Source organism: Myodes glareolus, chromosome 4 (assembly GCF_982192425.1).
Source record: "Myodes glareolus chromosome 4, mMyoGla1.1, whole genome shotgun sequence".
In the NCBI taxonomy this organism is placed as follows: domain Eukaryota; kingdom Metazoa; phylum Chordata; class Mammalia; order Rodentia; family Cricetidae; genus Myodes; species Myodes glareolus.
Genome location: NC_142029.1, coordinates 4558141 through 4572763, shown reverse-complemented (window position 1 = coordinate 4572763; position 14623 = coordinate 4558141). Strand labels below are relative to the sequence as shown.

Genomic DNA, 14623 nt, shown 5'->3' with positions numbered 1-14623 from the left:
AGAGAGAAAGAATGGAGAAAGGGGGCTGTTCTGGAATACCAAAGAAGGTTCTCATCATGGGAGGGGACATCCCATGGGGACATTGTGCACCTAGTCATCTGCGCCTCAGGCAAGTTTCTGTTCAATCAAATTTGGAGATAGCAACCAGATTCTCACGCTAAAACAGTCACTGTTCAAAGGGACGAGTCCTCTAGGATGACTTTATTTTTATTTTTTTTTATTTTATTATTATTTCCACTCTCAATCACAGTTTAAAGGGACAGGTATCCTAGAATGACTTTTTTATTTTTATATTTTTCTGACTTACATTGATCATTCTGTTCTTTTCTGAGACCCCATGATGTATAATATAAATTGTATATCATACACCATAATCTACTTCTTTCCCATTTTTTTTTAATGTATGTGAGCACCTGTACTCACACTACCCAGGGAGAGGTCAAAGGACAACCGACAAGCGTCTCTTCTCTCCTACCATGATCTGGCTCAGTGCCAGCTCTTTCACCTGACGTGCTAATCACTGACCCATGCTATTCTAACTGCCATGGACTATCACAGGGCATAAGCGTTCCTATCTTACAGACCTGTTCCCCTCTGGTGGCTATCTAGGCTACCTCCTTTTCTTTTGTTATAAAGAATAGCATAAGCTGACAGATGTGCGTTTTTCTTGGGTACATATCCAAGAGTCTCCATTGGATCTATACTAGAATTGGTATTAGATTACAAATAGGCACAGTTTTTAATTTTACTGAATAATGCAAAATTTTCCCCATAATGGCTGTCCCAATTAAACTGTTAGCAGTGATTAGAGATTTTAATTTCCAATGCTCTTCTTAATACAGGTGTCAGTTAACCGTAACATTGTTTCTCAGTCTGAGTAATGCAAACACTCACTTTTAAACGCGTTTCTGTGGTGACTCATGAAAGGAGTCTGCCATTACTCACACATATGTTAGCAGCCCGGGTTTCTCCTGTCTGCACACGCATGTCAGCAGCCCGGGTTTCTCCTTTCTCCTGTCTGCATCCTTTGGGTGTTATTTTCCTTGTCATCTGTATTTTATATTATGTATGTATGTATGTATGTATGTATGTGTATGTATGTATGTATGTATGTATTATATCTGTCATGCACAAAATAAATACTAAGTCCTGGCTTCTAATTTGTCTTTAACTATAATTTTAACATCGCCAAGTAGAAAATAGAAGTTGCACATTTTAATGGAGTTAGATTTACATATTTTTGTGTTTTGGGTTTGTGCTTTTCTTTTTCTTTTCTTTCTTTCTTTCTTTTTTTTCAAGATAGGGTTTCTCTGTAGCTTTGGAGCCTGTCCGTGTAGACCAGGCTGGTCTCGAACTCACAGAGATCCGCCTGTCTCTGCCTCCCAAGTGCTGAGATTAAAGGTGTGCACCACCACCACCTGACTGTTTTTCTACTCCATAATTATCATTAGGATCATTGTATGGACTCTTTTAAGCTTTTCTTCCATTTATTAATCTATGTACTGTGGGAGGGCATTGTGTCGAGCTCAGGGTCAGAGGACAACTTGCAGGTCTTGACTTGCTCCTCCCACCATAAGGTCTGTGGGGACTGAGCTCAGATTCTCAGGTTTGGCGACAAGCACCTGGACCTGGTGAGCCACCTCATGGCCCTCATCGTATGCAATCTTGATTGATTTGAATGTCATCTCAGTGGTTTTAATAAGAACGGTCCCCATAGGCCATAGTTAGTGAAACTGTTTGATAGGATTAAAAGGATTAGGAGGTGTGGCCTTGTTAGAGGAAGTGTGTCATGTGGGGGCAGGGGCAGCTTTGAGGTATCCAAAGAACATGCCAGACCCAGGCTTGTTGGCTCTGTCCCTGCAGATCAGCTCCAGGACCGTGCCTGCCATGCCTGCTGTTCCTGCTGCCGAGCTCCCCACCGCAATGTTTTCTCTTAGACGCGGTACCGCAGTTGTGGTTTCTCCACAGAGGGACAGGACAGCAGCTAAGACACTCGCTGTGCCGTAAATGAGGAGATCAGACATCCACAGGATCAGTTCCCAGCTTCAGGCACAGAGCTGATGAGCCATGAAACTGGGACTTTCCTCAGCACCGTCTACAGTGTCAAGGTCAACACTGGGTCTCACCACGGGTTGCCGTCTCTGTGAGTCAGAGGCACAGAATTACATTTATCTTATGCTCTCTACATCTGCTGATAGGTTTTGTCCTGTTTACTCTCTTACCAAGATTGCACTTGTCTTGGGTTGGACCTGCAATCCCAGCACACGGGAGGTCAGGCGGGAGGAGCAGGGTTCTGGGTCATCCTCGGTTACACAGTGAGTTTGAGGCTAGCCTAGGCTGCATGAGACCCTATCTCAAAAACAAACAAACAAGGGTTATGCTTGTCTTCTTTGGATGGTTTGCGGTTTCCCTTTTCCAGCCTTCAAAAGAACTTGATTAGTATTGACTGCTCTTCATAATAACTTGATTAGTATTGAATTTATTAAAACAGTAAAACTTGCTTTACAAACCATCTGTGTCTGTTGATGTTTTTTTGACACGATGGCTTTAGACTGCTGTTTGATATTTTTAAGGATCGCTGCTAGATTTATACTATCTATTTTGAATTGGCTAAATTTAAATTTTTTGCAGTCTTCACTTGGGTGTTCTTGTCTTTACCATGTGTGTACCACTGTGTGTGTGCGTGTGCGTGTGGAGGCCCAGAAGTCAACGTCAGTGTCGACCTCAGCATGCTCCACCTTATCATTAGAAACCAAGTCTCACTGAACCTGGAGCTCACCTGTTTGGCTAGCAAGTCCCGGGGATTTTCCAGTCTCTGCCTCCTCAGAGCTGGGATTATGGCACCATGTGGGTGTACCTGGCTTTTGTGCAAGGGAGCTGGGAGATCCGAATTCAGGTCCTCACGCTTGCACGTCAAGCGCTTTGCCAACTGAGCCGCCACCCCAGCCCCTTCCCTCCTTTCTAAAATAGACGTGGACTCGGTATAATGGTGGAAAGAAACATGTGTTAAAGCCCTGCACCCTGGAGTGAGACTTCCTAGATTTGAACCTCACCTCTACCACTTCTCAGCAGGAAGTCTTGAGCAGGCCTTAGCCTTTCGGAGTTATTTTCTTCCTCCAAATACAGGGAAAACAAAAGCCCTCCCACAAAGAGTGACTACCCAAGAGGAAGGAAGAAGACATTGGCACAGGTGGCAGATAATGTGGCTGTTGGAAGGTTTTTTTTTTTCCTCTCCAGACATAACATGATGCCATCTTGGGCTTTGTGCCTGGTAGCCATGACAACTAGAGCAGACTGCTAAGAATGCTAGCCAGGTCTATGGAAACACAGCTGTGGGCATTCCCTAAGGGATCGAAGAAAGGAGACCTGAGATCCCCTCACCTATAGCTAAGAAGTGGAAGGTTGATTGACAGCAGGGCTCCAGGACGCACCTTCCTACAGATGTGGTGGGACTTTGCAGTGATACAGCTAGTCTAGGGTCACCCACACGTGGTAAGAAAGCCCAACAGACTCATCCGTCTCACCAAGTTGGACTTGAAATCATACTTCAGTGTGTCGCTGCTCGTTGGGGAAGAGTCGACAGGCATTGGCTGCTTCTCCCCAGGAAAAGCTACGGCCACAGTGGTACAGAGGAAGCATCAGAACGTGCTCCACTACAAGCCTAGAGGGGCGGAGCCCATCCTGTTCTACGGCATCTGCTCTGCACCTTGAAGCTAGCCATTAACCTTCTGAGCTGTGGGATTCTTCATCGGGCACTGCTGCCGAGCTCCCCACAACTGTAGTGAGCTGTAGTGAGCCCCAAATAAGGTAATGTATGCCAACCCTTCTCTCTTACTTCCTAAACACCAGCATCGGAAACATGGAAAAAAAAAAAGAAAAAAAGAAAAGTTGAAAGGAGAAGGAAAAATAGAAGACGTCCAAAATTCCTCTAGGTTTTCATCAGATACAAGCAGGGTTCAGAGAGAGAGGTGGAGGAGTGTCATCGTGGAGATGGTTGGGGTAGTCTGTGTATGAGAGGCAGCCCCCAAGAGGGCTAGACCACAGGTGGACGGCTGTCAGTTAGCATTAGGTACTGCAACAGTGCGTGAGATTCTTTGGAGAGGCACCCGTATTAGGACCACATGGAAGGTAGCCCCCTTAGGGTTTCCTCTCCCATCCCTGCCCCAACCCAAAGAGGACACAGAGACAGTAAACTTACAATTACAATGAGGAAATCGAGCCAGCACCAGGCGCTGGTGAAATACCTCCGGAATCCAAAGGCCACCCACTTTAGAATCATCTCCAGGATAAAGATAAATGTGAAAATATTATCGGTACACCTTAGCAGTCGCTCAATATGGGGCCGTGTAGAAATGTTGACATCTTCAAATATCTGGAAGAATAAAGCACAGCCATGGGCCAGGGTGAGTATGTGCAGGCCTCCTCGTTAACTTTGAGTCTTTTCTATTTTATAGGAATAAAAACTAGTCGGTATCTTAGTGATGGCATTTTGTTATTAAAAAAAACATTTTGGTAGATCTTTCCCATCAAAATGTATTTCTTGATTAAATAAATATAGAAAATTCCATATCCATATTTCTGTTACCCCAGTGATTTCACGGTCTGTCCTCTCTGGCCCGCTCTGAGGGCTAATATGATCAAGTTAACAGTCTAGAATCATTTAGCTGACACAGCTCTGGGCATGTCCGAGAGAGGATTTATATGCTGGATAGAGCACCTAACTATGGGTGGCTCTGGCCCACAGGCTAGGATCTTGAATTAAATAAAAAAGGAAACGCAAACTGGGAACCACCATATTCTCTCTCTCTGTCCTTTTTCTCTCTCTCCTCTCTCTCTCTCCTTCCTGACTATGGTTGCAATATGACCAGCTGCCTCATGCTCCAGCTGCTGTGACAGACTGTACCCTCAAAGTGAGAGCCAAAATAAATGCTCTCTTTCTGTGGTGGGGAATTTTAATTGTCAACACAGTCTTATTGCTCATCTTAATTGACTATGTCTTCAGTCTCCTGGAAAGAGAATGCATAACAGACCAGGTTGGCCTGCGGGTGTGTCTGTGTCTATAATCAATAGTCTTGATTACAATAATCAGTGTGGGGAAAGCCAGCCCACTGTGGGTGCCATGCTTTCCTGGGCAGCGAGGGCATCCTGGACTGTACAAATATAGCGTGCGTGCTAGGTAAGTGCAGATGTATCAATTTCTCTGCTCTTGACTGATAATGTACCCTGCTGGGACTGTGGGCTGTGAGCCTCCAAGTTGCTTCAAGCTCCTGCTTTGACTTCTCCACAACGATTGGTTGTAACCTGGCGTGTGCGCATGCGTGTGTGCACATGTGAGAGAGATTTTGCTGCGGGGCCTATAGAGTTAGGTGTGGTCTCTCATTTCAGTCTTTCTAAGTAAGAATGAAAGAAGTGAAAAAAGGGTTTAGGTACTAACCCTGCCCAAGATACTTAAGAAAACACGGAAAGTGGGCAGGAAATCAGTCCCATTTTAGGTACAAGGTAGGGCCACATCCTAGAGAAAAAGAACTCAAATGAGGGGGAAAGGGTAGTAGGGGACCTTGGGTTGGGTGACCATGAAGGAAGTGTAACTCAGAGACTACAAACTCATGCCACGGCCCTACTTCCTTTTATCACTTTCTGATCACTGAGGTTGTGAACAGCAGCCTCACGTTCCTGCCGCCATGGCAGAGAGCTGCCCCTACCACCACGCCTGCCTCACCATGATGGGCTGAACCTTGAACTACAAGTGAGAAGACAAGGTGAAAGCCACTACCACAGCTCTCGGCTCTTCCCCGCCCTGCGGGCTCCTGCTGAGCCTTGGGAACTTAGCTGAGCAGACATTCAACAGGGAACTGGCTGAGCTGATCACTGATCCTGCTCAGTGCTCTTCAGCCTCTCCTGCTCTGAGCCCATCCATCACTTACAACTGTGGTCTGTCATCACCGCATCTGTCTTTGTCTCCATTACCTGCCCATAGATGACAGGCGAGTCTGGACAGCGTTACAGACACGCTTTTTCTTTTGAAACCTTAGCCACGAGCTGGCTAAGTCAGTCAAAGATACTCAACTGAATTGCAAAGTCTCCCGTGTCCTACCAGGCACAATTTTTAATAAGAGACACTTGTTACTACTGTGCATTTGTCCGGATCCAACCTTCTCAGAGTCTAACAAGACCCACATTACCTAGGGAACTTATTTCAATGTAGTCTCTGATTCAGTAGTTTGGAAGGACTCAAGACTTGGCTTTTCAAACTAGCTTCCAATGATGCTAGCCAGTGTTGGTCCTTAAGCCATAGGCAGTGGTGATGAATTAGATTTTTCTTATTCTCATCTCTATGCAAGCATGTACAGAAAGATGGGCCGGATCTTTTTCCTGATGCCCTCTACATAGCTGTGGGAGGTCCTTCTGTCTGTGTGTTGCTTCTATTGGCTAATAAATAAAGAAACTGCCTTGGCCTGATAGGGTAGAACTTAGGTAAGTGGAGAAGACTAAACTGAATGCTGGGAGAAAGAAGGGTGGAGTCAGAGAGACGCCATGGAGCTGCCAGAGTCAGACATGCTGATCTTTGCTAGCAGCCGCTAACACATGGCAATATACAGAATAATAGAGATGGGTTAGTTTAGGATATGAGTTTAGCCAGAAATACGCTTAAACTATTGGCCAAACAGTATTGCAAATAATACAGTTTTCTGAGTGATTATTCGGTAGCTAGGCGGCCGGGGTGAACAAGCAACCCTTCCCCCAACACATAGCATGTTCTGTACTGTTCTGTCCAGCCCACACCTGCCTCTATGCCTGCTGGGAGATCTCTAGTCTTGTCATCTTTCCCTGACACTGCAGGGCATGTATCTATGGCCTTCTAGAAGCTCCACTGCCTTCCTGTTGCTTGACATCACTTAGGAAATAATATAAATTCAACCATAATGTTCACAACACACAAGCAGTGGAGATGTAATTACCAAAGTCCTAACCAAAGTCCATCAGGGGAGATCCCAGGATGGTTCTAGAGAAACCTGTATTTTTGTCTGAGGAATAATTTCTGCTCTATGTGGAGCATGGGGGTTTATACTGGTGCCAGTCCCTGAGCATGATCTATACGCCTCCTGCCATTTCCCTTAGGATTACATGTGTATGAAGCACTAGACAGAAAGCATGGGACCCAAGAGAGCACTTCTGTGGCATCTCTGCTGCTACAAATTCCAAATCAAGAACAATTCTGTTCACTTAGCATCACAGTGAAAGTTCGAGCCATTTCAAGGGGAGATACAAGACAGGAGAGGGAGGACAGGAAACTGAGGAAGAGGGGGAGTTGAGGAAAGGGGGAGTATGTAACTGATCAGGGAAGCTGGAGAGAGGACAGGAGTGGCTGGAATAAATGAATTGAGAGCAGAAAGGTGCTGGGGACCCTAAAGTGAACACAGGTAGACTCAGAGTTACTTGTTAGTCTCACTGAGATTTACATTGTGCTGACGGGAAATACCCAAGCAACTGGTCATAACCTGATTTGTTCCCTGTAGCCCTTCCCTTAATATCTTGTCTTAGAAAGCATCCTGATCTTCAGGGACAGCGAGATGAGGAGTTGCCTGAAGTATGTGATACAGTGGAGATGTCTAGGAATCCTCCAGAAGTGGAGAGCAGTCGAGCAAGGCAAGTCCAAGGGCTAGATGTCAGAAGGTACTTTCACACTGGCCTGGTTAAACCTCTCCAACAGGGAAAACACCTTCAGAGTAGGGACTCTGATTCTAGATGTGCAGACTCCTCGCTAAGGAGCTGTCAGTGAAGAGCTCCCTTCGCTGCCCTTTTTCCAGGGTCACAATCAGCAGCGCCTCCAGCTGCCCCTCTGTCAACCTCCTCCCCGCGAGCATCCTTTACCAGTGCGCCGCTGCTCAGCAGGATGACAAAGATTATAAAACTCTCGAACCAGCTATGCTTCACGATTTGGTAGCAGGTTTTCCGAAGATTCCACCACACAACCCAGCAGGGCTTCCTCTTGTTTCTTTTGTGGCATAGAAAATGGCAGCCGAGGCCTGAAAGGAAACATTTGTGGCATGAGCGTCTGGAGCGAATTGCGTTCGTAACCTCAGCTCGTCACTTCATGTCCCTTACCTAGTGAACTGTAGCTTCCCCCATCAGAGAGGAAATGATGGTTCTTTCCAAAACCTGAAATCTGGGCTCAGCTATGCTGCCCAAAAGGAAGAGGGGAAGCCAGGAAGTGCGATCTCTGGGCCCAGACTGTTTCCACTTATCCTCTTGCGCCATCTCTTTATAGGAGACAGTTGTAGGTTAGCCCATTGGTTCTCACAGATGCATAAGCTATGTGCAGCAGAGCCAACCTGGTCGTGTGCTCAAGCTAGATCTGCTGGGCCCCTCACTGATTCACCTACATGAATAAAGTCATCTACCTTCAGCAGAGACACCAAGCCCAGGTCAACTGATGTGGAGGTCTATTTATCACTGTACACCATCGATGATTTGTGGTTATTAACTATGCCAAAATTGTAGGGTGGGGAGGTTGTGACATACAGATCGCACCCAAAGGATTTCAAAAAACTTGAGGTGAGAACTTCGCAGGTTTTGTGAACTCTCCCCACACATGGTAGAACTTGATCAATTGCAAAGGGGTTTACAAGCAGCCTTTGCTCTCAACACACACACCTTTATGATGGACCAGGCTGCCCCTCAGTCTCCAGTGCTCCTCCATTGTCAGTGGATGCCCAGAGCATCTACAGAGCAGCTGATCTGATGGCCCAGCTAGTTCTCTAGGAGCATCTTCAGATATTTACCCTGTCGGGCTGTGTGAGCGGAGCCTATCGAAGCCCAGGGGCTCCTGAAATTCCCTCTACTAGAATCTAATAATCTAACAATGCTAGTGAGAGAAAGGAGGCATCCATCCAAACCCAGGCTACAGGGAACACAAAGCCTCCTTGAGCTATGCTCAAAAACAAGGCCACTTACTTTTGGGTAAGCATCTATCCGGTTGCTTTTTGGGGGTATCCGCGTTCCGGAAATTTACGAAGAAATTCAGATCAATGGTGCTACATTCTGAGAGCACGCTTGCTGCGTCAGACTTCTGCACGCCAGAGCAGGGGAAGAGAGAGCCAGTCACCAGGACAGTCAGGTTAAAGCCAACGAGGCAAAGGTTGCTAGATAGGATGGCGTTGGTAGCATGCTGCTCCCGTGAGGACTTTTTTTTTTATCAAGTTTTCTATCAGCCTCACTTCAGGAGGAAATTAGCTTGTCTCCACGGCTAATAAGCGGCAAGTACATGTGTGCACAGTAGCTCAAACCTTCCCCCTACAAATCATAACCCTAATAGGCTGCCAATTAGAGGGGAGGGAATGAGAAAACTACTCTACTGCCTGATTTCCAGCTCTCCCAGTTCATAGACTAATAGGTTAGGCCAGCGGCTCTGGCTGGCTTAACTCTGTAGGAGGCATTCTGGCAATGCCTCAAGTTATATTTTTTTAAATAAAAGTGTGTGTGTGTGTGTGTGTGTGTGTGTGTGTGTGTGTGTGTGTGTACAGGCCAGAGCACAATCTTGGATATTATTTCTCAGGATCTAAGCATCTTAAGTTTTTTGTTGCTGTTGTTGGTGTTTTGTTTTGAGACAGAGTCTCTCGTTGGTTCGGGGCTAATAGTTTGGCTGGTTGCTAGTGAGCTCCGGGGTTTTTCCTACTTCTGCCTCCATAGCACAGGGGTTACAAGCATCCGCCACCATGGCTGGCTTCTCATGTGGCCTTTGAAGATCAAACTCAGGCCCTTGGGCTTGCAATGCAGGCAATCTGTCAACAGGTTCATCTCCCCAAAACTAGAGACATTTTAAAATTTCACAACAAGTAGGATCCTCCTGATATCTAGTGAATGGAGGCCAAGGGTTGCTGGCAGTAGCCCTAGAATTCACAGGAAAGCTCACCCCAGCGATGGGCTGTCTTGTCCCAAATGTCAGTGTAGCAAAACCGACAGACCCTGACTTATTCCTTTGTGTGAGACTCAGGCCAGGCAATGGTGTCTTCATTCTCTCTGATATTGAGCCACAAGGCTGTTCTGGAGAAGCTGTGTGGAGGGGTCGCATGCTCCTCCCAACCATGCCCTTGGAAGATTACCTTTCGAGCACTCTGTATAGCTAAACGCGTATCTTCTTCAGAGAACACTTCCATTTCCACACCTTGGTCATCTGAGCTGGTGGGCTGCTTGGTCTCCAGAGGGACGTCACAGGTCTGGCACACAGAAGCCCAGAGTGGAGTTAATATTTCTCTAGACAGTCCACTTGACATGAAGCAAGAGTGAATTCTACTCCTAAAAAAACTCAACATGGAAGTAGACCGGGAAAACTACTGAACAAAACAGAAATTGGAATGCATTGTAAAGTTACTTAATCAAAACAGTATGGTTCCAGAATAAGACTCACCCTGTTCAATTAACTCAAAGATAAAATATCCCTGTGGGTGGGTGGGGGGAGATATAGACTGTTTGCATGTGTGTGCATGCATGCATGTGCATGTGTGTGTGTGTGTGTGTGTGTGTGTGTACATGTAGAGACCTTATGTCCTTCTGAATCATTTTTACCACCCTATTTTTGAGACAGAGTCTCTTACTGAACCCAGAGTCACCAACTGGCTAGGCTGGCTGGGCTACAAGGGGGAGGGATCCCCTGTCCCCATCTTCACAGTGCTCTAGTTACGGGAATGTTGTCAGTGGTTTCTGTCCTGCCCAGTTTCCGCAATTGTTATGTCCCAAAGAAATCACACAGAAGTCTATATTAGTTATAAACTGACTGGCCCATTAGCTCTGGCTTCTTATTAACTCTTATAACTTATATAGCCCATTATTCTTATCTGTGTTAGCCACATGGCTCCGTAACTTTTTCAGCAAGGCTTGCTTCTTCTATGGTGGGTTCACAACTGCAAAGCAATGGGCTTCCTCCTTCCCAGATTCTCCTGTTCTCATTGACCCGCCTCTACTTCCTGTCTGGTTGTCCCACCTATACTTCCTGCCTGACTACTGGCCAATCAGCATTTATTTAAAACATAATTGACAGAATATAGACAATTGTCCCACACCAAGAGCACTATCCACCATATCCACCATGCCTACTTTTGTTTGCTTCTTTTAAAGTGTGTGCTGGAGATCTGAACTCAGGTCCAAATGCCTTACCCACTGAGTAACCTCCCCAGCTGCAAAATGAAGATTTAATATATTCATAAAACTGGAAGGCTTGCTGTGGTGACCTACAAGGACATCTAAAAATGGTGTGTGATGGCTATTCCTGGTTATCAACTTGGCAATATTGGAATCAACTAAAACCCAAGCTGCCAGTTAGTCAAGCTGGGAGGGCTTTTCTGACATTCCATGTCATGCTGAGACATAGCCTGGGATTAGGCTGATGTGTCAAAGAGCACATACATTTTATAGCCAGCTATCCCTGAACAATACCTAGAATACACAGGTGACAAGTGCCCTATGATAACCATATGTTTTGACCACACCTAATCTGATATGTGGACCTTCCATACCTGAACTTCAGCACCAGCTTGGGAGATGTGTGGGGCTCTGAATTCACCAAAGTATTCAAAGTCATCCTCTTCCTCTGCAAGTGGGGCCAAGCGAGGCCTGCCATGCCCAGAGTCCAAAGTCATTTGTGCATCAAATTCCTTCCAGGGCTTTGTGTCCAGGGGAATAATGTCTTTACTCTCACTATCAAAACTCCCTGGGATCTCTTTTGGCTTCGGTGAGTTTTGCCTCCGACATCTCTTACAACAGAAATCCTGAAGAGTGCGCCCCATGAAGGAAAGCGCGCGGCGGAACCTCTCCAGAGCCAGCTGCACTTTGGTTTTCCTGGTCTCTCCTTCGGGGTGCCCGTCCCTCTCCTCATTGCTGAAGGAATTGAGCAGCAAGGCAATGAAGAGGTTAAGCACCTGGGGTAGGTAGTAAGGGAAATTTAGCGAAGGAAAAGGCACTCAGAGTTCCTAGAACAACCTTTCCCCCAAGGCTCAAATTCTCACCAAATGAGAATTTTCCACCCTCCCAGCAAAGCTCTCCTACATACTCAGTGACAAGATGAAGGCCAAGAAAGAACAGGGAGAAAACACACAGAAAAGGCAAGTGAAGGGCTACAAACACAGGAAAGGGGGCATTCAGAAATCTTTATACCGAGAGAACCCGGAGACGGAAAGACAGACACCAGCTGTTCTCTCTCACATGCAGGTCCTACTTTGAAGGTTTTGCAGATGAGTGTGTGTGTGAGTGTGGGGGTGGGAGTGGGGGTTGAGTGTGTGTGTGTCAGACATGAAATAGAAAGGAAACTACAAGATTAAGAGGAGGGTTTTTTTTTTTTTTGAGGCAGAGGTAATAATAGAAACATGAGCCATGGAAGCAGAAAGGGTCCTACTGGGGTGGGGAGAGCACGACAGAGATCCCTGGGGACAGGGAGGGCCAGGGAAGAGGTCCACAGGGCAAATCTTGTTCATTAGGAAGATAGTTAGAGTTCAAATCGCCACGTAAGCGCCAGGTGGACATGGAAGCCCGCCCGTGGTCCCAGGCTCAGAGACAGCTAGCCAAGCTCCGAGCAAGCTGGCTTGCCAGGACAGTCATATCTGTGCCCTCTGGGCTTGACTGAGAGATCTGGCCTCAGAGAACAAGATGGAAAAGTGATCAGCCTGATTTCTGACATCACTTTAGGGCCTCTGCACACCTCCCTCCAATATACACATACGTGGGCATACACATGCGCCCATATACACAGGTGCCCACACATATGTGAACATGCATACACACTCATGACATACCACATACACATGAAAATAAGAAAAACACCAAGTTATATATGTAATGTCACAATTACTATATTATGTTTTGTACACTAATTTATTTTTTAACTTAAGATTCCTTTTATTGTTTACTCGTGTGTGTGTGTATGTGTGTGTGTGTGCATGCACACACACCTGCTGCAGGGGCTCCCGGTGGTTGTGAGCTGCTCTCTGCTGAGCAGTGCTGTGGGGGTATGCATAGATCTCGTCAGAGATCTCCAGCTTCACCAGAATTCCTCGCCCTGAGCCTTTGCTCGCGTTTCTCCTGCACCTTCTCAACTATCACAGTCCACAGATCCTGTCTCAAAGTTCTCCTCCACCTCCCATTAGCGATATCCACTCCCCTGAACCTTGGCTCACTTACCAGCTGTGCAGATCATTTGCTAGGCACTCCAGATAAAGCTATCTGTGCAGACAGTTCCTTACATCTGCCCCATGACCCCTACTTGGTTCTGAAGTTTTGAGTCCAAGGATCTTTATATGCCCTTATCTCTTCATGTCCTCACTGATACGGGTCTAATCAGTCTCTTCGTTGACATCTAAGCTGTTAGCTGTAGGAAAAGACTCAAGCCGCTTCCATAGTAAGGAAGCCCAACAGTAGAAGATTCTGGAGAAAGAACAAAGGCCTTTTTTACCTGCAGACAGATTTGTTCACTTCGTTACTTAATGCTTCTAGGAATTAGTGTCATGAGAAGACCCAGAGGGAGGACCATTTTTATTGTATGTATGTGTGCGTATGTGTGTGTATGTATGTGTGTACACATCGGTGTGTATGTGTGTGTACATGTGTGTATGAATGTGTGTGTGTGTACATGTGTTGTGTGAGAAGGCTGTACAGACAAAGGTCAACCTCAGATCTTGTTCCTCTGGAGCCCATGTACCTATTGTTTTCATTTTTTGAGACAATGTCTCTCCCTGGCCTGACGCTCACCAGGTAGGCTAGGATGGCTAACAAGCAAGTCTCAGGGACGGCCTGTCTCCACATCCCCACAGCACTGGCACAGAAGGGCCAGCCACCACACAAGGGTTTTCATTTTTCTTCGCTCTGGGATGGAATTTAGGCCCTTGTGCTTGTACATCAAGCTCTTCCCAGGTGAGTTCTTTTCCCACGCCCTCTTGTGCATATTTCTAAGACTGAAAAGTCAGCTCCATCTTTCCCCATTGGACATCTCTTTAGATCTTATTCACCACAAGTCATGCAGATTTCCCTTAGTCCAGTGGTGCTCAACCTATGGGTCGCAACCCCCACAAGGGTCACATATCGGGTATCCTGCTTATCAGATATTTACATAACAATCCATAACAGTAGCAAAATTACAGTTATGAAGTAGCAACGAAATATTTTTTATGGTTGGGGTCTCCAGAGCATAAGGAACTATGTTGAGGGGTCGCAACAGCAGGAAGGTTGAGAACCATTGGCGTAGGCAGTCACTGACCAAGAGAACATGATTTCTCACAAGAAGCATCAGGGAAAAGTGTCTATGGGCACAACCAGCAAATAACACGCCAACACATGTCCCGTGTGTTAAAGAGGTTTTGTCTCATGCCTGTACCTTTCTCAGGTCAAATTCAAAAGGATATTTTTTTTTCAATTTTATTTTTTATGTGTGTGAGTTTTTTGCCCACACATACGTCTGTTCACCAAATGCTTGCTTAACGCCCGAGGGGTCCAGAAGAGGCCGTCAGGTTCCCTGGAACTGAGTTACAGACAGCTGTTGGCTGCCATGTAGGTGCTGAGGATTGAACCCAAGTACTTCGAAGGAGCAGCCAGTGCTCATAACCTGCCATAACAGGGCAGCTGTACAGGCAAACTCACA

The 14623-nt window shown here is 46.2% G+C and overlaps 1 protein-coding gene across 1 annotated transcript in view; it reads right to left on the bottom strand.

Annotated features, from left to right (window-relative positions):
- The window catches only part of Scn11a (sodium voltage-gated channel alpha subunit 11), an 83443-nt gene that overhangs the window by 19385 nt on the left and 49435 nt on the right, over nt 1-14623 (bottom strand). Inside the window, exons 16-20 of the mRNA XM_087905149.1 lie at nt 11514-11915; nt 10104-10217; nt 8956-9070; nt 7873-8027; nt 4199-4372 (exon numbers count right to left, since the gene is read on the bottom strand). Of these exons, the coding sequence (XP_087761275.1) occupies nt 4199-4372; nt 7873-8027; nt 8956-9070; nt 10104-10217; nt 11514-11915 (960 nt within the window). The remainder of the gene's footprint in view (nt 1-4198; nt 4373-7872; nt 8028-8955; nt 9071-10103; nt 10218-11513; nt 11916-14623) is intronic.